This window comes from Populus alba, chromosome 19 (genome assembly GCF_005239225.2).
Source record: "Populus alba chromosome 19, ASM523922v2, whole genome shotgun sequence".
Classification (NCBI taxonomy): Eukaryota; Viridiplantae; Streptophyta; class Magnoliopsida; order Malpighiales; family Salicaceae; genus Populus; species Populus alba.
Window position 1 is genome coordinate 21,606,829 of NC_133302.1, and position 27,636 is coordinate 21,634,464.

General features: G+C 33.5%; 3 protein-coding genes across 4 annotated transcripts; all 3 read left to right on the forward strand.

The window, feature by feature from the left end:
• The first annotated feature begins 2,527 nt into the window (after positions 1-2,527).
• On the forward strand, positions 2,528-10,974 carry LOC118029562 (uncharacterized). The gene is made up of 6 exons (XM_073406878.1): positions 2,528-2,737; positions 2,851-2,928; positions 9,351-9,427; positions 9,542-9,733; positions 10,192-10,389; positions 10,742-10,974. The coding sequence occupies exons 1-6, from the start codon at positions 2,671-2,673 to the stop codon at positions 10,829-10,831; spliced, it is 702 nt and encodes a 233-aa protein (XP_073262979.1). The 5' UTR covers positions 2,528-2,670; the 3' UTR covers positions 10,832-10,974.
• Positions 10,789-26,911, forward strand: LOC118029597 (uncharacterized). 2 transcript variants are annotated; one of them, XM_073406881.1, is made up of 7 exons: positions 10,789-10,855; positions 23,402-23,462; positions 24,797-24,897; positions 25,012-25,182; positions 25,728-25,880; positions 25,975-26,079; positions 26,616-26,911. In XM_073406881.1, exons 2-7 carry the CDS (start codon positions 23,402-23,404, stop codon positions 26,679-26,681), a joined length of 657 nt encoding a protein of 218 aa, XP_073262982.1. In that variant the 5' UTR covers positions 10,789-10,855; the 3' UTR covers positions 26,682-26,911. The 2 variants fall into 2 exon arrangements, with proteins under 2 accessions (XP_073262982.1, XP_034889392.1); XM_035033501.2 differs by lacking the exon at positions 10,789-10,855 and adding an exon at positions 23,135-23,310.
• On the forward strand, positions 16,503-20,465 carry LOC118029555 (receptor-like serine/threonine-protein kinase SD1-8). The gene is made up of 7 exons (XM_035033463.2): positions 16,503-18,467; positions 18,595-18,732; positions 18,827-18,993; positions 19,114-19,321; positions 19,468-19,705; positions 19,802-19,952; positions 20,063-20,465. Exons 1-7 carry the CDS (start codon positions 17,669-17,671, stop codon positions 20,378-20,380), a joined length of 2,019 nt encoding a protein of 672 aa, XP_034889354.1. The 5' UTR covers positions 16,503-17,668; the 3' UTR covers positions 20,381-20,465.
• Positions 26,912-27,636: the final 725 nt, after the last annotated feature.

Below are 27,636 nucleotides of genomic sequence, written 5' to 3' on the forward strand. Positions count from 1 at the left end.
ATAACAATACATTAGATCAACTCGAGTTAACCTGCCAAATCCATTATCGAGGTCATGAGACCTTAATAATCCTATAGAAAGCAAATCAAAAAAATTATTAAACCAAATTCTCAATCAACTCAATAGTGAATGATGAAATTGAAAAAAAAAAAATCAACTAAAAGAATAAGCCAAGTCAACCTGGATAAACTTGTTAAACTTCGATCATAAAACTAAGATAACCCCATAGAAAACAAATTATAAAGCTCAATTCTAAATCAACTTAATGTTGAAGGATGAATTTTATTTTTTTTAAATATCACTCGAGTTAACTGGCGCAAACCTGTGATTTGAGTTACGAGATCAAAGATAACCTTATAGAAATTAAACCAAAACAAATCATGAAATATAAATTCCAGTCAACTCCATATTGAAAAATGAAATTGAAAAAGTTTTAACTAAAAAAAAAACTAAGTTAATTAGCCTAACTTACAAACCAAGTCATAAAACCATGATAACCCAATAAAAAGTTAAAAAAAAAATACAATTCAATTCTCAATTAACCTAATGTTGAAGGATTAAATTGATTTAAAAAAAATAAAAAAAATAACTCAAGTCAATCCGGGTTAACTTGTCAAACTCTGGTCAAGAGATCAAAATAGCTCTATAGAAATAAAATAAAAACAATTATAAAATTTAATTTTTAATAAATTCAATATTTAAGGATTAAATTAAAAAAAAATATCAATTTTCAATAAAGCCAATATTCAATATTTAAAGTAAATCGTTAGATATAGAAGGATTCAATAAATTAGTGCTTCATGAAGTAGCTGCACTCCTACCCCTATATAGTTTAATAATTCCTAATACTAATTATCCCTATACTTCTTCTAACTTTCTATTCTTCCCCTTAATAAATAACAAAAATTAAGATTGCTCTTGACTTCCTTTTTATTTTTCTTACTTTTCTCTGATCCCCCCCGATTCCTCATATATGCTTCACTATATCTCACAAACAAACACTTAAAGATCCTAAACATCCAAATAAAAACAAGTTTGTCATTTCATGGCTAGAAGTTTCATGGAAACTTTTTGAAAAGTTGAAGGGTAATATTTGAAAATTAAGAATTTAAGGATAAAAGTTGAATAATGTTGATGAATTTGTAAGGAAAAAAATTGAATTTTACCACTCAAATACGAAAACATTTAGAAGATGGAGAGCGGATCCTCAACCCATAGCTCAGCTGGCTAACCATTTCTTAGATGGATTCATCACAAAGGGATGACCCAACTCATGGGAGTCGACCTGAAGACCCCATTTGTCCCTATTGAACACAAGTTCGTCAATTACGTTGTTTTATTCCGTCCCGAATAGCCAATATTACAGTTATTACTTGTTTCATTAAAAAAAGAATAAATTTCATCTAGCTTTAAATCTTGATTCATTCCATAATGAGATCAAACTTAACATAAAAATCAAGTGAGTTACGTGTCATTTTTTTAACAGCAAATATTGTATTTAGATGATTGTTAATAAATATTTTTGATATTATTAAATTTATTTTGTTAAGATATTTTTGATGATATTAATAATGTTATAATCAAGATTACAATGATGATATTAATATTTTTATGGCCTCTGAGCCAAAATCTTGGCCAACCAGCTGTAAAATTAATTTGATGCGGATGCGGCCACGGAAGAGGTGGCTATAGATAGCGTTCTAATTGAACATAAAATAATATAAGAAAAGGACCTTTTATTACTGGAACAAGAAGAGAGGTGTTTGAAGGAGACTTTTTAACTCCTATTGTAGACATGTTTACGTTTTCAATTAAAAATATTGTATTTCTACTTGCGATTTGTTTTAAGATTGGTACGTAGAAAGTGTGGATGCCAGCTGTTTTTAATTTGGTAGTAAAATGGCCTTGGGTTATTTAATATATATTGTTTTTTAATTTTTAAGTTTTTTAATACTTATGATTTGTCAATTAACTATATATCTATTTTACTTCATAAGCATGTTATAATTAATGGATTGAGACCACTTGAATTCACTCATAAATAATATATCATGTGCAAGACATAATTCATTTTTATATTTAGCGCGCACACTTTTCTAAATGTTTTCCTATTCGAGTGGTAAAATTCAATTTTGTCCTTACAAATTCATCAACATTCAACTTTTATCCTTAAGATCTTAATTTTCAAATATTACCCTTCCACTTTTCAAAAAGTTTCCATGAAACTTCTAACCATGAAATGACAAACTTGTTTTTATTTGGATGTTTAGGATCTTTAAGTGTTTTTTTGTGAGATATAGTGAAGCATATATGAGGAATCGGGGAGGATCAGAGAAAAGTAAGAAATATAAAGGAAGTCAAGAGCAAGCTTTTTGTTATTTATTAAGGGGAAGAATAGAAAGTTAGAAGAAGTATAGGGATAATTAATATTAGGAATCATTAAACTATATAGGGGTAGGACTTAGGAGTGCAGCTACTTCATGAAGCACTATTTTATTGAATCCTTCGATATATATCGAACGATTTGCTTTAGAAATCGATTGATCCCTTGACCGGGTGTTTCATGGCCTTGCCCAAATGGGATTATTTAACAGCTGTAGCCTCTCCCTCCCTCTCCAAAAAAAAAGAAAAAAAAAACACTGAAATTGCATATCTTCAGGAGGTTCGCAGATGGCGGGGAATTTAGGGAAGGAGGATTCCAGTTCGGTTCAGGGTGTTCAAGATCCAAGTACCATCGGTAAGTCAAATAATTGTGGTTATATTTAGTAGTTTTCATTTTATAAACCATTTAATCTTTCATAATTTTTACACTATATTATAAGAAAAAACACTGAAATTGTATATCTTCAGGAGGTTCGAAGCTGGCAGGGAATTTGGGGAAGGAAGATCCCAGTTCGGTTCAGGATGTTCAAGATCCAAGTGTCACCGGTAAGTCAAATAATTGTGGTCATATTTAGTACTTTTGATTTTATAAACCATTTAATATTTCATAATTTCGAGACTATATTATAAAATAAAAATAACCATTCAATCTTTCATGATTTTGAGACTTCACCTATTTAAAATCTCTTGGAGTTGAATGATATATGTTCTCGTTTTTTTTTTTTTTTGGCTAAATACATAGATGCATGGTTAGATCTAGTTAGATGGATGAATATATGATAAGGAAATGTTTTAAGCATCCCATCTGTTGAATAATCCTTGATTTCTCTCACTGTTTCAGCTCAAGCTAAGCTCTTTAATTATTATGCCTGGGTTTCATGCGAAACCCATTTGTTGCCTTTTGACTAGCTCTTCAAACCCAAACGAAGTCCTTGAATTGCCTAACCGCTTGATTCAATTACATAATTAATTCATCGATCCAAGTCCGGATGAAAAAGGGAGGAAGCCCGTTTGATTTTGCAACAATGGTTGGATGATTGATATTTATTGGATTTCTAGGGAGCGTAGATACACTTAGAGAGGATATTAATTTGAGATTAATAAATTAAACTTGGGCTTTGTGGAGATTCAAAGACATGATTCAAAACTTGAGGGTTCTTCCCATGCTTCAATTTGAGATTGTTTTAGGGATTTTGAAGAGAGAATTATATTTGGAGGATAGGAAATTTTAATTTTTTTTTTGTTTGACTTTTTAAAATATAGGATAGCTTGGTTTTTTATCCAATTTAAAAATTTATATTAATCAAGAATGAAAAGTTTAATTTTTAAAAACTTGGTAGGCAAATACAACTTCAACCAAACTATAGAATGTTATGAATATTTTTTTCAATTATTTATTTAACAAAAATACAATTAAGATTAGCATATGAAAACACATAACTAAATATCATATACCTCTTTTATCTCTTTTTAATAAGCACATATCACAAATAATTCAGAAGATAAGAATATGGTAGCATGACTCTTTGAAAAATGATAACACCTCATTTGTTGTACACAGTACTAGCACGATGTATTTGTTGTATGACCGTTTTGATTTGTATTGGTGACCTAAGCTAATTATAATATCATTGTAATTGGTTTATTAGCTATTTTTTCAATTATGAATATTCCAAGTCAAACAGATACCAAAAACAAGGTTAGTGGACCATTTTTATAGGAAAATTAACAATTTATACACATAACCTTGATAATATATTCAAGCTCAAAACTAGAGTACCAAAAGAGTTAATCAATTTATTAACGTTTTAGCCTCCCCCCCCTCTGCACTCGGCAGCAAGGAGCCTTTTATACATTGCAAGTTGTTTTGCCATACAAGGAGTTTACATAGAAGGTTATTTTGCTATACCAGGAGTCTATGATAAGATAATCTTTGATAGTTAATATTAAGAGTCCTAATTGTATACATATATGGTAACATTCCCCCTCAAATTGATGTTGGTAAGTCAACCAGCAACAATTTGCCAACAAGAAATTGATGTTGTTGTCGAGTCATAGCTTTAGTGAAGACATCGGCTATTTGGAGATCAGAAGATACGTGAGGAAGAGATATCACCTGATTTTCCAAGGTGTTGCGAATAGAATGACAATCAACCTCAATATGTTTGGTGCGTTCATGGAAAATAGGATTTGTGGCAATCTGAATAGCACTAGTATTATCAGCATGAAGTGGGGTAAAAGTGACTTGAGGAAACCCAAGCTCTTCGAGAAGACCGTGCATCCATACAATTTCAGAACAAGCAGTAGACATGGCACGATACTCAGCCTCAGTGGATGATTTAAAAACACAATCTTGTTTCTTACATTTCCAAGAAATTAAGGCATTACCTAAAAACATACACCAAACCGTAGTAGATTGACGTGTATCTGAACTTCCAGCCCAATCAGCATCACTATAGGCAACAAGTTGAAGAAAGGAGCCGATAGGGAAGAACAACCCACGTTTAGGTGAGCCTCGAAGATAGCAAATGATGCGTCGAACTGCAGCAAGATGGAGATGCTGAGGAGAAGACATAAACTGACTGACCTGATGGACAACATAGGATATATATATCAGGTCGAGTGGTGGTCAAGTATATAAGACTTCCAACCAGGCTCCTATATAGAGTAGGATCATCTAGCAAGTCCCCCTCATCTTTTCTGTATTTAACATTTACTTCCATAGGAGTATCAACAGAAGAAGTGTCCTCCAGATTAGCCAAGGTGATAAGATCTTGAATATACTTATGCTGATTCACGAAAATACCATTGGGTCGGTGATGAACTTCTAATCCTAAGAAGTATGTGAGCTAACCAAGATTTTTCATATGAAAAGTTGCATGTAATTGCTGCTGAAGCTTAGTAATCAAACCACAGTCAGTGCCAGTAATGATAATATCATCCACATAAACCAATAGAAGGACTATACCAGACATAGATGTGTGGAAGAAGAGAGAAGGATCATACTGACTTTGTGTAAAACTGAATGAAAGAGTTGCACTGCGAAACTTCTCAAACCAAGCTCGGGGAGCCTGTTTGAGCCCATACAAAAAACATCTTAATTTACAGACATTATGAGGAGAAGAAGTAGTCATACCAAAGGGGAGCTTCATGTAAATCTCTTCTTGGAGATCACCATGAAGAAAGGCATTCTTCACATCCATTTGATGCAGTTTCCATGACTGTGAAGCAGCAATAGCTAAGATGGTTCGAACTGTGGTCATTTTGGCAACAGGAGAAAATGTCTCCTCATAGTCAACCCCATATTCTTGCTTGTTACCTAGAGCTACGAGGCGAGCTTTGTAACGTTTTAAAGACCCATCAGAACGTAGTTTTATAGAGAAGACCCATTTACTCCCAATAGGTTTGGCTATAAGAGGACAAGGAACAATATCCCAAGTATGATTCCCCTCAAGTGCTTGAAGTTCTGCTTGCATTGCATTTTGCCAACATGTATGTTCCATGGCTTGTTTGTAACAAGAGGGAATAGAAATAGTGGATAAAGTAGTGACAAGAGAGACAGGAGTGAAAAATCCATACCAATCAGGGGATCGAGAAAGACGAGTAGACCGATGAAAAGTGGTAGAAATAAGAGCAAGATCAGGCACCGGGTCAAGATCGAAAGGGGGTACAAGGGAAGTAGGATCAGACTCATGTCGATGACGTCTTTCATAAACAAAACCAGGTCTGAACCTTTCCACCATTGTTGTGGAATCAGAAAAACTAGGTAAAAGAGGTAAAGATGCAGATGCCAATTCAACATGAGATGGAAAGAAATATTGATTTTCAAAGAAAATCACATTCCCAGAAACACGTATACGACAAGCATGAGGATCATAACAAACATAACCCTTTTGAGGGATAGCATAACCAAGAAAAACACACTTAACGGATTGAGAAGTTTATATCGTTCATGAGCAGGGAGATGCACAAAACATACACAACCAAATATACGAAGATCAGAATATAAAGGAGAATGACCAAATAACTTAAAGAAAGGGGAAACATTATTTAATGTAGGAGAAGGTAAACGATTAATCAAATGAACTGAAGTAGAAAGAGCTTCACACCAAAAACGAGGAGGAACAGATGATTCAAGTAAAAGAGTTCTTACTACATCAAGAAGGTGACGATTTTTTCTCTCAGCTACACCATTTTGTTGTGGTTTCGAAGGACAAGAACGCTGAGAGATGATTCCTTTACTTTGAAGAACGCCTTGAAACTCATTAGACATGTATTCACCACCAGAATCAGAGCGCAAGACTTTGATGCTGGCAGAAAATTGAGTTTCAAGAAGTGCAAGAAATCGCTTAAAAACTGAAAAAACTTCAGCTTTAGCTCGGAGGAAGTAAACCCACGTAAAATGACTAAAGTCATCAATGAAAGTAACAAAGTATTTATAATGAGCATGAGAAACAACAGGTGCAATCCCCCAAACATCACTATGAATAATATCAAAACATTTGGAGGCACGAGATACATGATGAGGAAAAAGTAAAACTTTACTTTTACCAAGTTTGCATGATGTACAATCAAAAGAAAGATCAAGAGAAGAGCATGTTTTATTTCCTAATAATCCAGAATTAATCAAAGTGCGGAGTACATCAGAGTTTGGATGGCCTAAACGTTTATGTCATCTCTTATTTTCAGAACCAATAAAATTACATACAAAGGAAAATAAAGGAAAACTAGAAATACTAGTGGAATGAGAAATATGAAGAGGAAAGAGTCGTCCCACTTTAGGCCCCTTCGCGATCATCTTCCCTAACGCTTGATCCTGTACAATACAACCAGAATGGGAAAAATGAACATCATAATTATTATCAACCAATTGACCAACAGAAATAAGATTTGTGGAGAGGTCAGGAGACACAAAAACATTAGTTAAGGAAGGAGAAAGATCACCAACTGCACTGATAGGCAGAGAACTGCCATTAGCGGTACTAATTTTCAGATTTCCATCATAATTTTTGACATTGGAAAGAGGAACGGTAGTATTGGTCATGTGGTTAGAGGCACCAGAGTCCAAATACCATGGCTTAAAAAGAAGTTTATGATTACTTGAGAACCCAAGAGCAGAAATGATCATTTGTTCTACCATTTCAGGAGTGAGTGTATTCGGGTTTGCTAAACCTATGGGAGTAGGAATAGGAACAATAGGTGAGGCAATAGGCAATGCAGCAGAACTAGAGGCACCGATGGAGGCATGATAAGCAGTTCCTTGTTTCCTTTCAGGTCGAATAGGACAAGCAGAGATGATATGACCATGTTTCTTACAGTAGTTGCAAAATTTCTTGGGACAATCCCGAGCAATATGACCAAAACCTTTACAACTAAAGCATTGGACAACATGCATATTTCTACCTTTATTTCTCCCATGTGCTGCATAAGCCATAGAAACAGGTGCACTAACATTTGCCTTATGTTCCATAGCTGCCTGAGTTACGATACGTTGTTCCTCACAAAGAAGTTCACTCAAACAAGCATCTAAAGATGGTACAGGATGATGATTCATCAAATTAGAGCGTGCAATTTCAAAATCAGAACGAAGCTTCATCAAGAATTGATCTCTCTTGCTTGTGTCGTGCACTGCTTGAACAGTAGAGAGAGCTGCAGCAGGAACATTAGCATAAACAATATCTAAATAATTAGCCCAAAGATTTTGAAAACCAGAAAAGTATTCCTCAATAGAGAGACTTCCTTGTGTGAAGTTAGCCATCTCATACTCTAATTGAAAACGTCGAGCTGTGTTATCCTGATTATAAACCTTATTTAGATAATTCCACATAGCAGTAGCAGTTTTATAAGGCCTCAAATTGAGAACAAGATAAGGTTCTATTGAGCTAAGAATCCAAGTCATAACCCGAGCATCCATGATTTCCCATTTAGACAAAGTATCGGCATCTGTAGGTGCAGGATTACTCTCATTAATATGCCCCCATAGTTCTTTCCCTTTGACGAATAATTGAAATTGAAACTCCCAAGCAGAATAATTTTTCCCATTTAGACAGATATGAAACAAGTCTAGCTTATCGGAAGACATGATAAAGCTGAAAAGAAATAGATTTTGAAACTGAAACTGACAGGGAATTAGTGCAATGGAAGAGGGATACACACCAGATTCTGAAGCCAAGAGTTGCCGAGAATAGCAGTAAAAAGATTGATCTGAAACTCTTAGAATAACAGCAGAAAACCAAGATTTGAAACAGCCAAGAGTTGCACTAGAAACCCAATATCTGAAACGAAGAAGAATGATTCTGAAACTACCGAGAACACCCCCAAAGAAAGAGGATCTGAAGCTGCCAAAAATAACACCAGAGAAGCAGGACAGATTTGCAGATTTTGAAACCAAGAACTGTCAAGAATAGCAGCAGAGAAAATAAGAATAACACAAAGTTGAAAATAAAGATCCAACAATCACTCCTTCTCTCTCGCCTGCACAATTTCCAATTTTCACCGAGAGTAATATGAAAAGGATGGGTCCAAGATGAGTAAGGCAACAACAGCAGAAGCCAAAGGAATATTCAAGACAGAGGCGAGCAAGGACTTGGAAGAAGCTCTGACACCATGATAATATATTCAAGCTCAAAACTAGAGTACCAAAAGAGTTAATCAATTTATTAACGTTTTAGCGCCCCCCCCCCCCCCCCGCCCTCGCACTCGGCAGCAGGAGCTTTTTATACATTGCAAGTTGTTTTGCCATACAAGGAGTCTACATAGAAGGTTATTTTGCTATACAAGGAGTCTATGATAAGATAATCTTTGATAGTTAATATTAAGAGTCCTAATTGTATACATATATGGTAACAAACCTAAGTTAGGGATTAAATCAGGAATACAATTGAAAAAAGAAGGAAAAAAGTTAACTGTAATAGTATTCATGCATGCCTGTCCCAAAGCAGCTCATGCATACACGTTCAAACACGCAGGCTCTGGTCATAAGCGGCCCCGAGCTGGGAATAAAAGCTCAGCGGAGACAAGCAAATATCAACGTGAGAAAAAGAAGGTACGTAGCCAGCCAAATATTACCCCTCTCTAGTACTACTTTGTGGTGATTTTCTTTATTTTTCTTTCCCTCGTACATAACTCATATTCATTTCTTTTCCTATCTAATTTGCAGGAAGAGGTGAAACAATTGAAGGCAGAGATTGAAGAACTTGAGAAAAGCAATTCCCACCTTGAAGGACAAGCATTTCAGTTGAGAATGGATCTGAAGGAAACTAGAGAAGAAATGAAGGAAACTAGAGAAGAAAATATCAACCTGAAGATCGTGCAAAAGAGTCAAAGTGATTCTATACGTGAACTAGGGAAGGTGGTATTTTCTCTTCATACTCTATAAACTGATCTTTTCACAAAACTTAGGACGAGTATATATATATATATATATATATGTAAAAATCATAACTCTATATCTAAAAATTTAAAACGAAAAAATTGGATTGATTAATTTTTAGATCAAATTTATACATGATTGAATTCCATGTATATATATGTCTCTTGTGCCGCACCGTGAAATGCTGTTACGATTCCATTTGGTTTAAATCTGGGAACCTTTTCATTGTAAATTATATTTGTATACATTATTGAGTATACATTATTGATGAGTAAACTTTATGACTCTCATGCTTACAAATATAAACTTTAACTAGAAAATTTGCGTACATGATCTCTTTGAGAGCAGATGTAGATGATTAGTACTCACTCCTCAATAGAAAAATTACATCTTGTCTCATATGATATCCATTAATTTCGTCAACACACTTTTTGCAGAAGCTGATTGCCTCAGGTGAAAAGATTAAGGCCTTAAAAGAGGAACATGAACAGGAGATTTATGCCTTGAAAGCGAAACATGCACAGGAAATTGATGCCTTGAAAGAGGAACATGAACGGCAGATGGGGGTGTGCAGAACGCCGGAGAATCCGTGGGGCGCAGAAGTGGAAATGTGGCTTCAGAACGCCAGAAAGATGGTAATGCAGCACTAAAAGCTCTCATTTCTTTATTTAAGTACATTCTATGATATAAAATCATTTGAGGGGATGCAGTAGAAAGTTCAAAAGAGCTGGGTCTCATCAACAGGTTTAAATTTCTGCATAGAGATGGTTATTATAGTTTTCTTTTTACTATGGTGTTGTGTAGGTTTCAAACTTGGTTATGACTCAACATAAAATTAGTTTTTAAGCCTTACACAGTAGTTAAAGTTTTAAAATTAAGATAAATTTTCAATATTTTTTTAATAAAATCCTAGTATTCTCCTTTTCTTCTTATTAATCTGTCATCCTATCAATATTCTAACTGTTCTATGAACAATATTGTTCACAGAACAACCCCGTGGAGACACCTGCCACTGCTTCTCAGGCCACCAGCAACTTCGACAACTCTGACGTCCACTTCGCATCCCAAATGGCCTAACTCGGCAAGGCATATGTAACAGGGGTAAACATTTTGAACTACTAAACCCTTATTTTATATTTTCGAGTTTGGATTCCCTAAGACCTAAAACTGGACTGAGAGGCATGAATAATTGCAAGAAGGACACCTTCTTTGTGAGACAATGTGGTATTTTATCGTATGGGCTGCGCTCAGCCTATTGGATATTCTCTCTATTATGTAATCTTATTTTATGGTGTTTGTTTTAATGGTTGTGGTTATGGTTGTGATTGAGATTGGATAAAATTTAATTATATATAAAACTCAAATATAAAAACTAATTTTTATTATTTTTTTTAGTTTTTTTTGGTGAGTCCCATACAAGGTTTGATCAATTGTTTTTCAAAAAAATCAACAAATTAAAGATTAGGTTTCTATTCGATTAGGCTATGGTGAACTCAAATTCTTGACCTAGTTGGTTGAGTTTTTTTTTTTTTCTTTGACTCGGACTGGTTCAAACTGACTAGGTTAATCAGGATTTTACAACTATAATTTATATGGTTTTAAAGAGTTTTAATATTGCTTTTATATTAGTTTGGTATACGTAAAGAAATAAGCTTTTCAACAACTTAGGAGAGATTATCATGTTTTTATTGCATTTGTTCTTATATGACTATTTTTTCTCATGCTTACGACTCTGTTAGTCCTTCTATTTTTACCGGAATTTTTTAATTGAATCTCGTTTTCAATAAGTTAATTATGTCCTTGTATATCATTGATATGCTTAATTATCCCTTCATTTGTCCTTAACATTAAATGAGAGCTTATTTAGGGAGTATTTAGGGGTGTGGTAATGGTTACTTTTTAAAGTGTTTTTTATTTTAAAATATATCAAAATAATTTTTACTTTTCACTATAGGCCAACAAATTAAGGGTCACAAACCGGGTCTTAAATCTTCATGCTCCTATTAAGACTAACCAGTAAAGACCTCCAAATATTTTTATTTTTATTCTACGGTGAAGGGTATTTAAATATTCTTTTTGGTGAGTCCCATACAAGGTTTGATCAATTTTTTTTTTTTTTGAGTTTTGATCAATTGCTTTTCAAAAAATCAACAAATTAAAGATCAGGTTTCTATTCGATTAGGCTCTAGTCAACTCAAATTTTTGACCTAGTTAGTTGAGTTTTTTTTTTTCTTCAATTCGGACCGGTTTAGGCTCCAGGTTAGTTTCATTTCAAGTTGATCTACTAGGTTAATCTAGATTTTACAACTATGATTTATATGGTTTTAAAGAGGAGTTTTAATATTACTTTTATATTAGTTTGGTATACGTAAAGAAATAAGCTTTTCAACAACTTAGGAGAGATCATCGCGTTTTTATTGTATTTGTTCTTATATGACTATTCTTTCTCATGCTTACGACTCTGTTAGTCCTTATATTTTTACAAAATTTTTAATTGAATCTCCTTTTGAATAAGTTAATTATGTCCTTGTATATCATTGATATGCTTAATTATCCCTTCAATTGTCCTTGACATTAAATGAGAGCTTATTCAAAGAGTATTTAAGGGTGTGGTAATGGTTACTTTTTAAAGTGTTTTTTGTTTGAAAATATATCAAAATAATTTTATTTATATTTTTTCAAAAATTTATTTTTTGACATCACCACATCAAATCGATTCTAAAACACTAAAAAAATTAATTTGAAGAAAAAATTTTTAATTTTAACAAAAAACAGGTTGGTTAAATTTCATTCCAAAACATCATTTTAATCCAAACGTCAGCAGTTTCAATTCTATTATCATATTTCTATAGTTGGATTAAAGTTTTTGTAATCATAAATTATGGTTTGTCAATCACAATAAAGGATGGCGTATAGAAGAGAATCTAGTAGGTTTTTTCTTATACTTTTAATTTCTGATAAAAAAAAAAGATTAAATTTCCAGTGTGCTTTATATGTTTTTTTTTTCCCTCTTAAGATTCACGACTTCGAGTGTTTTCATGGAATGAATCATTTCCCATTTCATTTATATTCCTTCACATATGTTAGGTCTTGTGTTCAAGCCCTGACTGTAAGGTCCAGACCTGTTAGCAAACTTGGACTATTCTCCTCCTCAAAAACTAACTTATAACTTATAAGGTTCCGCTTGTGAACTCTTCAACAACTCCTTTCACATAATAATAAGATTAGAAGTTTAGGTAAGTTTTTAAAATATAATTTATATATATATTTTTTGAGAAGTATATCAAGTTTAAAATTATTATTAGGGCCTCAGCCGAATTCATTATAGGCCAACGAATTAAGGGTCACAAACCGAGTCTTAAATCTTCATGCTCTTATTAAGACTAACCAGTAAAGACCTCCAAATATTTTTATTTTTATTCTACGGTGAAGGGTATTTAAATATTTTTTCCTGTATATTTTTTTATTGAATTGGTGTATTTAAAAAGATTCAATACATCTCTGTAAATGTTAGTCAAAGTAAAGATAAAAAACTTCCTTGACTATAAAAGCAACCGGATCACCTTTAAAAATCCCGAGTACCTGTTATACATAAAAATTAACTAAGAAGAAATGAAGTCTGTGAAAGGAAAAATGAGCCGAAGTTACTTATATAATAAGTAACAGGTTGTTTTCATATATGCTTCGATGAAAGATGCATGGTAGTTATCAGATGCAGTGAGGATATAAGAGAAGGTAAAAGAAATCAATTTACTCTCAGATCTTTAAAATAAAGAATGGTATGGAATTAAAATAGCGTTTATCAGCCATTTACTCTCAAATTCCTTATTTAAAAGAAGATTGATATGGAAAAGAACACATTTAACGTGCATGCTAACCAAATCAGCAACATCATCAAAAACAGCAATTGCTTTGCAATTCGACCAAATTCATAGAATCTTCAATTTTTTTTTTTTAATCAAGTAGATATGTTGATAACCTTGTAGACTCATAGATTGAGTGGATTTGTAACCAATAGTATCGCACGTGAGCGTTGTCGTGGCGATTGTCCACTCTCTCATATGTATATTGTGTGTATCTATTTTGGCAAATAGAAAGACAAGGAACTCTTGTTTTTTATCAGTAAAAAATGGGATAAAAGTCATGCGCTACCTAGTATTTTGATTACCAGGAACTCAAACTGGTCTCAAAGATCGGGTACAAAAACTGGTTGAGTAAAAAAAAGGTATTAACACCCCAAATACATCCGATCTAAGGTAAGCTGCATTGTTTTATTGTCCAATAAAAAACTAAGGTCTTTTGCTTTCTAATTAGTGGCTAGTTTAAGGTTAAAGAAAAGTTCTTCTTAGTAAAAAGATTCTTGTTTCATTGGGTAAAACATAATCATTCTAACATCAATAAAAATATTGAGACTACCATTTACATATAAACACGTAATCCTTAATATTAAAAGAAAAACAAAATGATTTTTTGATTTTTTTAAAAATATTGACATAGTCCTTATGACTTTAACAAACTAGTTATTAAAATCAAGTTACATGCTAAAACATATGGTTTTTTTTTTCCAAAAGTTTCTTTGTATGAAAATACAATATTTTGATGAAAATCAGTCAAAATATTTTGATAAAAATTAAAGTATTTTAATATCGATTTTGTATTTTTATAATATAAAAATACAAATTAATATTAATCAAAATGTCATTAAACATTTACACAAGAAAATCATAAATTTTAAAATGATTTTTTTATGGGTTGGACCCAACAAAAGAAAAACTGGGCCAAGTTCTGTTCAAAATAAAATTAGGCTAGAGCTAGCTCAAAAAAGAAAAATTTTGTGGCTGGATTCAATCCAGCTGCGTGGGCTGTGCTGTGATGATGTTATAGCCTTGAACCATCAATGTACTGGTGGCTGATAACTGTGCTGAGCACAGTTACAATGAATTATAATTAGGTGGTTACTGTGCTCAACACAGTAACCACTTAATTATATTTCATTTGCTGCATGATGAAGACGAACACAAAATGGACAGAGGAGGGGGGAAGGTTACCTGGAATGAAGGAGCGTGGTTGCTGTCTCCAGAGGCTTGTGGTGGTGGCGGCGGCGGCGGCTGGGAACCCCGGTGATTCTTCTTCCAAACGTGGTGGCTGTGCAGTGAGGAGCTGCTGCGCCGGTCGATGGTTCTTCTCCTCCTGAAAGTGTGCTTTTTTTTCTGCTTTGTTTATACTCTTCTTCCTTCTCTCTTTCTCTTCTATTTTCTTTCGTTTCGTTCACTCTTTCTCTCTTCTCTGTTTCTGTTTCCCTCTTTCCCCTCTCCTTCCCGCCTCTGTTCTCCCCTGTTTTCTTCTCTCTATCTCTCTATCCCCTCTGTTCTTCTTTCGATTTCTCTTCCCAATCCCCCTCTGTTTCGGTTTCTTTATTTCTTCGTTATCCCGTCAACTCCCCCCTGTTCTGTTGGTTTCCCCGCCTCTCCGTCTTCTTCTCCCCTCCTCTGTTCTGTTCGGTTTTTTCTTCCCTGTCTCACCTTCCTCCTCCTTTTTCTTTCTCTTTTCCCCTTCTGCTCGTCTCCGTTTTCAAAACAAATCCCCCTCTATTTTTCCACTCTCTAGGTACGCGTCTCCCACCTCCTTGTATCTGGTTCTCCCCCTGTATTTATAGGAGGCAGGGGGAGAGGGCCACCCTACCCCAGGGCATGGCTCTTGGGCAGGGTAGGGTGGCCGGGGCATGGCTCTGTGCAGCCACCCCAGGGCATGGGTTTCCTGTTTTTTCATTATGGTAAGGGTATGGGTTGTGACAGTAGTTAGGCACTTGGGGAGGTAGAGAAAGAGAAGTTGAGCGGGAAAAGGTTTAAAATCTTCTTCTTCTCTGCCTCTGCATGTGCAGGGGAGAAGGAGAACAGTACCATTCAAAACGAAACTGTTTTGATTTTTTTTTTTTTCTTTAAAAGGAAATGTAATTGGAAAGAATCCGAAAAGAGATTATGAAAGTTGCCTCCTGTGTATATGTTGGAAGCAAAAATGTTGAACTTTTTTTTTTTTTTTAATTTGATTTTTCTTATATTTTTGTATTTTTTAAAAATTATCAATATCAATATCGATTCAATTATAAAAATTAATAATTTTAAAAATGATACATAAAAATTTAAATGCATTCAAAAATCTTTAAAAATTTAAATTTTTTTGAGACAGTGCTGAAAATATTAAAAACAATGCAAATATATTAACAAAAACATATTTTTTTTATTTTTGTTATTTTTTTATTTATTTTAGATTTTTTAAAAATTTTATAAAAAAATGAGTAAAAAATTGAATAGCAACAAATAGGATAAAAACTAGAAGGTTTTTAACCAATAAATTGATAATCAGGAGACTTGTAATTATATATAGGCTTGTAATTAATCAACAGACAATAGTTTTCATAGCCTAAAAAACCAAAAAGAACAAAAAATATATATGTTCTTCTATCAAGAATCTTCATTGCATGTTTGTACTAACAACTCCATGATTGTAATTCCTTTTTGCAATAAACTTCTTTATTCTTGAATTTCCATCATCTTTTCAAAAACTAATTAATATTACATTCTCGAGTACCCTCAAATGCATTGCGGGGTGGGTGCGCTCCCTTGGGTTTCCATAATTAATAATATGGAAGAAAAAAAATATCTCTTTCAATAAGGTCAGCTCATGAAAGGAAAATTGAATGATAGATGGTGGTGTGGTTAGTTCTCGATAATTAGTTTGATACGTCAATAATGTGTTTATTATTATTATACTTTAAAATTTTTTTTTTATTTTTATTTTTTCTGATTTTATGAATATTGACTTTCCCAATAAAGAAAGATGATACACATGTAGCTGGGGTTGGGTACTGTCTTTGCAATTACTAGTTTATAGGCCGGCTAATGCTGCGACATGGGTCAATTTTAAAAATAAAATATGGCAAAAAATTGTTCAAGATAATTATTTAATAATATTATTAAATCTTTTTTAATAAATCAACTTTGAAATCTGTAATCAGACTAGTCGGTTTTCAGGAGACAATTTGGTATTTTATTTTATGGGCTGGGCTCAGCCCATTGGATCTTCTCTTTATTAAGTAACCGTTTAGTTAGCCTCATGTAATTCTTCTTATTCTTCTCGGTGGTGATATTTTCTTCTACTATTATCAGTCAGATCACGCATTACCAAAATTAATTATTTTCTTTATATGGTTTCGAAGAGTCGCTTAATATTGCTCTTATATCAGTTTGGTTGATGTAAAGAAACATTTCCCTTTTGATTTATGTTAGTTTACTGCACCACATGGTTGATTTGATCAGGATTGGATTGCCAGTACGTAATTTGCATCCATTTTGTCCTCTTCTATTTGCCTGAAAGCTAAACATGCTATTATTCCATGTCTGGGAACTAAGATGCATGTAAAACGAGCTAGAAGTGGAGACATATGAGGGCCAAAGAAAGATGAAAAGACTGCTTCCACCGTCCATTCATGCATTGCCCCACGGGCCACTGGCCTGCAAAAAGATGAAAAGACTAATTCTTCAAATGAAAGTTCTCGTAAACCAATGGCCTGCAAAAATTGACGTCATTTGGCATTTTCCTTACAAGCCTTTAATTTCTAATGATGGCTAGATTTTTATTTGATGTAGGGCTCATAATCCACCATATCCAACTTCAGATGACTGCTGTGGATCATATATGGATGGGAAGCCTTTCTAGTCATTAATTGCAGATATCTTTCTTTCAGCCTCACAAGTAGATAATGGGGTTCTCTGTTTTGCTGCTTTTAATGTCAATCTCAGTTTCTCTATTGCCAATCGGTGCAGGTGAAGGGATAGTGGAAACTTTTTATTGAGAAGTGGGGAAACCATCCTGTGGCAGAGCTTTGATCATCCGTCGGATACGTTCTTGCCTGGTATGAAAGTTGGCAATAATCGCAAAACTGGTCAAAGAAGGCAGCTTACGTCTTGGATAGACGCTGAAGATCCACAACCAGGATTATTCTCTTTCGGCTTGGATACGACGGGACCTCTGCAGTTTTTCATATGGAAGGATCATGTTCCTTATAGCCGAACCAATGTCTACAGCAATTCCATGTCATTAACGAAGTTATCCCGATGGCTACCTTTTGCTTATTACATTACTGTAAAGTTAGAGGGTGATGATATTTTTCTTTCTTACAGTATCTCAGATATCTCTGCTATAGTAAGGATCACACTAGTCCCAAATGGGCGACTTGAGGCTCTGATATGGGAGGAGAAAAACAGTAAATGGTTTTCTATGTGGCAGTGGCCTAAACTTTACTGTGATTTCTATGGTCATTGCAGTCCATTTAGTAGCTGTGACAAAAAAGGTTCTCCAGTTTATTGCAAATGTTTGACAGGTTTCCAGCCAAAAGTTCAGCAAGAGTGGCATATGACGAATTGGACTAGTGACACTTGTGTGAGGCAGAAGGCACTAACATGCGACAAGGGTGATGGGTTTTTGAAGATTGAAACTATCAAATTACCAGATCATTCGTATCTAGTGGAAAATATGAGTGCCAATGATTGTGAATCAAGGTGCCTGCAAAATTGCTCCTGCACAGCTTATGCACTTGTCAATGCAAGTCAAGGAAACTCAGTTAACTGCCTGAGCTGGTATGGGGACTTGATGGATATTGTACATGACACTGAAGGGCAAATTCTTTACGTTCGTGTTCATGACAGAGAACTTGGTTTGATCATATAATTTCAACTAGTTTTAACTTTCTCAACATCTGCATTGAGCCTAATGGATTAGGACTAGTTGTCCCCTTTAGTGAATTTCAATAACAACTAATCTACCTTTACTTTTATATGCAGTTGAAAATGATGGAAGTAGTGATAACTTTTCCAGTAGACGCAAGCGCTCTATTACAATTCTAGTAGCAGTAATTTCTTTAGGGGTTCTTACTGTTCTATCTGGCTATTTCACCTGGAGAAAAAGATTTGGAAAACAAGGTGTCTTTCCATACCTTTCTTCATAAAAAAGATAATGATTATTGTTGGCTGTCCTGGTTTACTCTGTAGCTTAACATTAGTTGATACCTGACAGGGATAATTGAAGAGAGTTTTACTGGGACCAGCACCACCATTGGAGGAGAAGCTGGTAATGGTGACACGGAGCTGAACATATTTAGCTTGAACAGAATACAGGCTGCCACAAATGACTTCTCTGAAGATAATAAACTGGGAGAGGGTGGTTTTGGCACTGTTTATAAGGTTTTATTCCACTTTTAGGAAATGCTGCTTCCAACTTTTCAAATTTAGTTGATTTCAGTTACTTTCCCTTCTTTTCTATTCAGATGATGTGATTGGTTTTGTTGAGCATTTGCTCTGTAGGGAGATTTGGCAATTCAAGAAGTTGCAATAAAAAGGCTTTCTAAGAAATCTGGACAAGGACTAGAAGAGTTCATGAATGAGTCAAAACTTATTTCTAAGCTCCAACACACTAATCTTGTGAGACTCTTAGGTTGCTGTGCTGAAGGGGAGGAGAGGATATTGGTGTACGAATACATGCGGAATCGAAGCCTGGATAAATTTTTGTTTGGTAAACTTCGTTATCTCCTTTGAACTCCTAAAATATGTAGCCATCCTTGTCTGAACATCGTCAATAGCTTGAACACTTACCAAATTGCATTACATTAGGTTTGTTCTACCATAATCACATTCTCAGCTAATGATTTCTTCTATCAGATCCTTCTGAAAAGGCAAACCTTAATTGGAGCAAACGTTTTCGAATCATCGAGGGCATTGCTCAAGGTCTACTTTACCTTCACAAGTACTCTAGATTGAAAGTGATCCACAGGGACTTAAAGGCAAGTAACATATTACTGGATGATGCAATGAATCCTAAGATTTCAGATTTTGGATTGGCAAGGATGTTTGGATCTGACCAAACCGAAGCAGATACCAAACGGGTGGTTGGTACTTAGTATGTTTAAATACTCCACATATACTTCTATTGGCATCAACCTGATTCTACTGATATTCTAATTTTCTGCCATTACTAATTCATATACTTCTGCAGTGGCTACATGTCACCTGAATATGCACAATATGGAAAATTCTCAGAAAAATCAGATGTCTTCAGCTTTGGAGTTTTGCTATTAGAGATTGTGACCGGTAAGAGAAATGCTGAATTTTTTCGCGACGATCTTCCTCTGACCCTTCAAGGATGGGTAAGTTGAAAAAAGAAAAAGAAAAAAGAAACCTTTCCTTCTGTGTTATCTCCATATAATAGTTGATTACTAGTAAAACAAGACATTAATGTATTTAAAATGCTTCTCAGGCATGGGAATTGTGGAATGAAGCTAGAGGGCTAGACCTTATTGATCCATCGATAAAGGACTCATGTGAAAGTCCTGACAGAATTTTCAGGTGCATCCATGTAGGGCTTTTGTGTGTTCAGGAATCTCCAGCTGATAGACCTCCGATGCCATTAGTGGTTCAGATGTTGAGCAATGACAATGCATCACTTCCTTCTCCAAAAGAACCTGCATTCTCTAGTCTTAGTCGTCGGAGATCTAGCAATTTTGTTGCCTTTCACAACACATCAACTATATATTCTAACAACGAATTGACAATTAGCCTGCCTGAGGCTCGATAAGACTTTCCAGGTTCTTCAGTTCACTTGACATGTTTTATACTTTGAAATTCATCAATATTTCAAGTATCAAAATCTACTGGCTCATATTGCTTCACATCCAACTTGAGATCTTAATGCAGCTGTGACCAGAAAAATATTAGAAATATCAACTGCATCAAAGAAAACAAATAGTGAATTTAAAAAATAAACACATCATCAGCTTCAAACCACTATCAGAAAATTGGAAAACGCTGACAGGGTAATCTTTTGATGTCTAGGAAAACATTCTGTTAGTATCTGACTTGTCAATGGAATTGTTGAAGGTAATATGTTATCGGCAAGTTTCTCGTCAGGGATTTACATTCCATCAGCATTTCTGTTGGCAACTTCCATCTCCGATAGAAATGCGGATGAAATATCCACTCCAAAAAAATAAGTTTTTTCCCGCCGGCAACCCCATCGACACCTTAAATGCCAAAAGAACTGTCCATCGTGAATTCCGTTGAAAATGCCAAAACCTTCTTCAACTTTCCGAAGAAATTTGTGCGAACATTGCCAATGAAATGGTTGATGAAATCCCATGTCCATCAACGATTTTGTGAGCGTTTCATATTTCTTTTTTATTGTTTAGTTGTTATAATTTTAAATTCACCCTAAAATCACAATAGCAACAACAACAACAATGCAATCACAACAAAAATGCATCTCCATAACAAAAATTTTATAATAAAAGTTTCTCCATTCATCTAAATATTCCATACACAAATATTTTTTAAACAAGACAAAAACTCCTAAAAAAGTAGAGGTTGAGGGAGAGGAAAGTATCCTGAACCAGAAGGTCCACAGAGAGGGAGTCAAATATAAAGCCATATATACATGTAATTTTTCCCAATACCTCTTATTTTCTTGTTCAAGTTTGTGCTCTTATTTTCTCTCTCTCTCCAAATTGGGTAATTGCACTTCCAGTTGTTCCTGAACCAATTTTTGGACCAACTCATCAACATCTGGTGATTTCTAGCGTGGGTTGAAATGTGGTGTGGTGTGCCTCTTGCTGAAACATAATGGTCTGCTCTCATTTATTAGGTTGTTGCGATAAACATAATACAATATATAATTTTTGAATCCCAGATCATAAGCACTTCTTAAAACCTTCTGCCACAAAATCTTGAAACAATGCTCCATGATGTACCCCAGTTTATAATTTTTTCACATTGCTATGTCATTATAGTCGACTCTGTTAATTGCTTGTTTGTGGGTATCATACCACAAATCATGTAACTTAATACATAAATTTGTTAAACAAAAATAAAGTAAGGAAATAAAAGAATAAAAGTTTACAATAATATAAATTTTTTTTATTGATACTTACCTATAGCACCGTGGTTTTTGTATGCTTTCCTGACCAACATCTCGTTGCTATTGTCCCAACAAAAAAATTCTTTATATTAAATTCATAATGTTAATTACTTTTCAAAATTTAAATAATTATTAACTTAAATTAGAGATTATTGTCTAATGTTAATTTTTTTTCCTACCAAGCTTATACCTTATTCGTCCATTCAAAATGCTCATAAAAGTTGACTCAATTGAAACAATAGTTCTTCGAACAATAATTTCATAATAGACGGGATCGAATAGAACATCTTCAATATTAATAAACCTGAAAATTAATTCATCAAAACCATTTTAATTTAAAATAAATTTTAAAATAATCTAATACAAATAAATAACTTCTATATTTTAGAAAAGAACATTAATTATAAAGGTCACCACTCTACAATAATTATGCCTGTCTAAGTCTAATAGAAGGGATTCCAGCTCTACTGTTTGTATTGATTGAGCTTTAATTGTTAACATGTATTATCATAATCAACACCTGAGTTAACAACATAATCATCCCAATTAACAAACCTAAATTTTCAATCACAATCAAGCCATTAAAATCCATATTTTCTACCTTGAAAATTCATCCTTCTTCCCCATTCAAATACCAACATCATCCCCATTTAACTAGGTTCGACAGTGCCTCGTATCAATAGCCAATCGAAGCATCTCTCATTGCAACAATTATATATATATTGAAAACACTTAACAAGGTCGCCGGAATTAAGTATGCCCTTATAAATTCGTCAACATTCCACTTATATCCTTGTATTTTTAATTTTCAAATATTACCCTTCAACTTTTCAAAAAGTTTCCATGAAAATGATGAAACCTGTTTTTAATTGGTTGTTTTGGATGTTTAATTTTTTTTTTTGAGATAGTGAAGCACTCTTGAGGATTTGAGGGGGAAATAAGAGAATAAATAGAAAGACAAGAGTGAGCTTTTTGGTAGTTATTTTCTTTAGGGATGACGATGGATATCTATAAGTCAATTTTTTATATATATCTATATCATATCCATTACATATTAGATAAAAAATTTAGTTATTTATATTTTATGTATAACTTTTTGGGTATCCATATAAATATCCATTATATTATTATTATTTATTATTTAATAAAAAATGAAATGGTAATATATATTTGAAGAATGAATAAGTATATTAAATGAAAAAATTATAAATGTTATACACGCATATGTATATCATATCAAAATATATATATATATATAAACCACATATTTGGGTCTCACATACAAGTTACAGGAACTATAGGGATAATATTAATAATTATCAAACTATGTGGGGTAGGAGTACATGTACACCATCCATTTACTTTGTGAGTGGGTCTACGCAAATTTATATTCGATTTCTCTCTCTCTCTCTCTCGCGACATTGAACGTTAAAAGGACGATTACTTTAGATATCGATTAATTTCGCAGATCAATTGTTCGATGGAATTTTCCCTAATGTTGTTACATATTAAGAGTCAACTCTCCCTCACTCAAATCCATAATCCCCTTCCCGAAAGAGAAGAAAAAAACACTTTGAAATTATATACTCGATGAGGTTTGAAATTATTTCCTTTTTTGTTCTTAAGCATAGATTTTTTTCTGTTTAGAGTAAAGTTTAACAATACTCTTCTTTCTTGATTTGGTAGATGGAAGGCAACTTGGGTAAGGAGGATTCCAATTCGACTAAGGATCGACAAGAAAAAAAGGGTAAGTCAAATAATTGTGGTTATAATTAATAGTTTACATTTTATAAAACCATTTAATCTTTCATCTTTTAGAGACTTCACCTAATCAAAATCACTTGGAGTTGAATACTAAAGCTTGATCATATATATGTTCTATGGTTTTTTTTGTTTTTGCTAAATATGCATGGTTAGATCTAGTTAGATAGATGAGTTTTTATAATAAGGAAATGTTTTACGCATCCTCTTTTGGATAATCTTTGATTTCTCTCTTACTGTTTCAGCTCTGGTTCATTATTAACTCAAGCTCTTCAGGCCGCCTGGGTTTCTAGCAATTACTCTTTTTTAGTTTTTTTTTTTTTTTTTAGAATTGCTTTTTTCTTTATTAAATATTGACTTTTATAAAACAAAAGGTGTTGGAGCCAACCTGAGAATGACTCAACGGTGTAGATGAAAAGCAATACAAAAATGTTAAAGCCATGTTAGTCGTTAATCACCTTTGATGAATTACAAACTTCTTTGCTGATTCATAAGCAGAAGTTGAATTGATAAGACAAGGAGAAGCAAGTTTTATAAGTTTCATCTGATAATAACTTTTTTACCTCACATAGAGGTGGTTAAGAAAAAGGAAGGAGTATAAGCAATAATAATAGTAGATTCACACTAATAATTAGTCTTCCAATTATATATTCTCAAAGAAGAGGATATAACAACAAATCAGAATGTCAAACTGATTTGAATAGAAATGGTAGTGAAAAACATAACTTCCTAAAGAAAGAAGAAGATGAAACATTTGTATTGATGACTTGTCATATGAACAAGAAAAAAAACATTTGGTATACTATGACATTTGTTTTACTTTGCTGATAGATCAAAAATCTGAACTCCTCATTTTGATATACCATTGCTGATCTGTATAGGAATCACAAATGTATTTCGGCGTGGTCCGCTTAAGTTCTGATTTCGTTTGGATTTTGTGTTGTTTGCTTTATTAGTAGGGTTGGTTGTTTCCTTGTTTTTCTTCCTTGTAATTAGGCTGATGCCGGTGCTACAATCCATGTAGCTAAAGTTCTGCTCTTTCTGATCAGATATTCTTTTTTTTTTTATTCTATATTTTTTTCTTGATTTCACCAAAAAAAAAAACAAGAAAAAAAACATTAAAATTTATGGTACTTAGACATTTGTTATAGTAATTACATAAGTGAAGATAAGTCAATTTTCTCTAATTTAAATGAATCTCACCAAGATTTTGTTTGATGATGAGTAACACTTGCTATAGGATTGTTCAGAGTCAAGTTGAGTATTTATGCATGCTTGCCCCAAAGCAGCTCATGTATACACGTTCAAATTAACTCGCAGGCTCTGGTCATAAGCGGCGCCGAGGTTCTGCTCAACCATCACCTAGTGGTGTGAAGAAAACCAAAAAGGAGATCGACAGAGATTACCGTGAGAAAAGGAAGGTCAGTAGCCAGCTAAATATTACCACTCTCTAGCACTACTTTGTGTTACTTTTCTTTCTTTTTCTTTCCCTCATACATAACTCATATTCATTTCTATTTCTATCTAATTTGCAGGGAGAGATGAACGAGTTGAAGAAAGAGAATAAGATACTTCAGGAATCCAAATGGCGTTTTCTAGGACAAATGGATCAGATGAAAATGGAACTGAGGGAACGTGGAGAAGAAATTATCAGTTTGAGGATAAAGCTAGATAGACACGATAATTCTCTACGTGAACTAGAAGAGGTGGGATTTTCTCTTCATCTTCTATACACTGATCTTTCCACAAAACAACTACATTACATGTGCGTATTCAGAAATCATAATAAAATTATCCGTCTAATTAAGGCAGAATCTTGATATATACTCAAAACAAAACATTTACTGGGAAAAGATGAAAATACCGTCTCTTAAGTGTTGGGAAGCATTACTCGTATCAATGAAAATGTTGAAATTATGCATATTGTTATTATTTTTTTCATGAGGAAGTAAACATCTCTGTTTACTGGCTCTCTAATTCAGGTAATTTGAACTCAGGACTTGTCCATGTCTCTTGTGTCACACCATATGAATTGCTGTCTCGAATCCATTTGGTCTAAATTTGTGAACCTTTCATAGTAAATTATATTATTATACGCTATTGATGAGTAAATTTCATGACTCTGATTCTTGCATTTATAAACTTTAATTAGAAATTTACGTACGTGAATAAGACACACTCCGTAATAGAAGGCTAATTACATCTTGTCTCATATGATTCCATTAATTTTTCGTCAACGCTCTTTTGGCAGAAGTTGACTGCTTCAGGTGAGGAAAAGATGACTGCCTTAAAAGAGGAACATGCACAGGAGAAGCTCGAGCTCAACACACATATGAATGCGATACTGGAGCAAAACACAGAGATGAAAGCGATGCTGGAGCGCAAAAATGTGGAATGTGCACAGGTAATGCAGCACTAAGAGCTCTTTTTTCTATATTTAAAATTAATATAAAATCATTTAAGGGGATGCAGGAGTAAGTGAGTATTTGGTATTGCAGTATGCACAGGAGAAGCTGGAGCTCAACACACGGATGAATGCGATACTGGAGCAACACAGAGAGATGAAAGCGATGCTGGAGCGCAAAAATGTGGAATATGCACAGGTAATGCAGCACTAAAAGCTCTTTTTTCTATATTTAAAATTAATATAAAATCATTTAAGGGGATGCAGGAGCAAGTGAGCATTTAGTATTGTAGTAGTTTTTACTGTTGTGGTTTAAACAAGTAAATTTAAAAAATTTATAAATTGTAACTTTTTTATAATTAAAATTTTAAAAGAAGTTTTCAAGAAGATCATGCAAAACTATAATATATATTAATAAATTAAACACTTTTAAAATTGTGATCGGAATAAAACACATCTCAGCACACTACAAACAAACCCAAGTTGAAAAAAGGTTGTTCTCATGTCCATGGATATGAAAATAGAGTTTTTATTACATTATAAGTTGTGCAAGTTTCAAACCTAATTAAACAACTAAACCATAAAAAGATAATTTATTGACTTAAAAAACAAAATATTTTTAACCCTTAAGATAATTTTTAAGCATTTATAAAATCCAATCAGTCTCCTTTTCCTTTTATTAATCTGTCATATTATCAATATTCTAAGAAATTTTATGATCAATATTGCTCACAGAACAACTCCATGGAGACACACAACAATTACTCGGACTATGTGTACTTCCCATCCTTCTATGACTAAACTCAGCATGACAAATGTATCAGGGGTTGGGTGCTGACTCAATCATCAAAACATATCGAGCATTAAACCCCTATTTTATATATTCAAGTCTGCATTCCCAAATTAAGGCCTCAGACTGGGGTGAAAACCAGGAACTATTATTACAAGTTGGACTATTTTTGTGAGATAATTTTGTATTTTATCATATGGATCTTAATTTTCTTTATTATGTAGCCGTTTACTTTGCCTCAGGTATTTCTTCTTTTCTTCTTGCTGGTGTTTTTTTTTCTAACTTCAGTCAAGCCACGCTTGACCAGATTAATTTTTCATTTATATGATTTTGAAGAGTAGTTTTCGTATTGATTTATATTATTTTAGGTTTAGTTTAGAGTTTAGGAATAATTTAGGGTTTAGTTTAGTTTAAGAGTAGTTTTTTAGGATTTAAGGTTTTTTAGGTGTTACGGTTTAGGGTATTTTAAGGGTTAAAGTTTTCAAGGGTTTAGAGTATTTTAGAGTTTAGGGCTTAGGGTATTTTTGGGTTTAGGGTGTTTTAGGTGTTAGTGTTTACGGTTTTTTAGGGTTTAAGATTTAGGGCTTATAGTTTAGGGTTTTTCAGGATTTAAGGTATTTTAAGTGTTACGGTTTAGGGTATCTTAATGGTTAAATTTTTTAAGGGTTTAGAGTATTTTAGGGTTTAGGGCTTAGAGTATTTTTTGGGTTTAGGGTTTAGAGTTTAGAGTTTTGATTATTTCTATATCAACCGGCTGAACGATTATCTTACCTGAGTTTTGATTATTTCTATATTAACCGCATGAATGGTTTATGCTGCTTTAAATGTTTTTTTTTTATGTACAATCTTGTTTTCTTTTTGTTGACCTTCCAGGTCATTTGTAATACTTTGGGTATACCTATCGTATCATATATTTTTTTGAATCTATACAGCTTAACTTTTATTTTTAAATTTTTTTTTGGGGTT

Bases quoted from the DNA above. Each gene is read 5' to 3' on its own strand.
- LOC118029562 (XM_073406878.1), top strand. From the start codon at position 2,671: ATGGCGGGGAATTTAGGGAAGGAGGATTCCAGTTCGGTTCAGGGTGTT. The intron at 9,734-10,191 runs GTGGTATTTTCT...CACTTTTTGCAG, and splicing joins CTATACGTGAACTAGGGAAG to AAGCTGATTGCCTCAGGTGA. The intron at 10,390-10,741 runs GTAATGCAGCAC...TATTGTTCACAG, and splicing joins TTCAGAACGCCAGAAAGATG to AACAACCCCGTGGAGACACC.
- LOC118029555 (XM_035033463.2), top strand. From the start codon at position 17,669: ATGAAAGTTGGCAATAATCGCAAAACTGGTCAAAGAAGGCAGCTTACG. The intron at 18,733-18,826 runs GTGTCTTTCCAT...GATACCTGACAG, and splicing joins AAAAAGATTTGGAAAACAAG to GGATAATTGAAGAGAGTTTT. The intron at 18,994-19,113 runs GTTTTATTCCAC...TTTGCTCTGTAG, and splicing joins GTTTTGGCACTGTTTATAAG to GGAGATTTGGCAATTCAAGA.
- LOC118029597 (XM_073406881.1), top strand. From the start codon at position 23,402: ATGGAAGGCAACTTGGGTAAGGAGGATTCCAATTCGACTAAGGATCGA. The intron at 24,898-25,011 runs GTCAGTAGCCAG...TCTAATTTGCAG, and splicing joins ATTACCGTGAGAAAAGGAAG to GGAGAGATGAACGAGTTGAA. The intron at 25,183-25,727 runs GTGGGATTTTCT...CTCTTTTGGCAG, and splicing joins CTCTACGTGAACTAGAAGAG to AAGTTGACTGCTTCAGGTGA.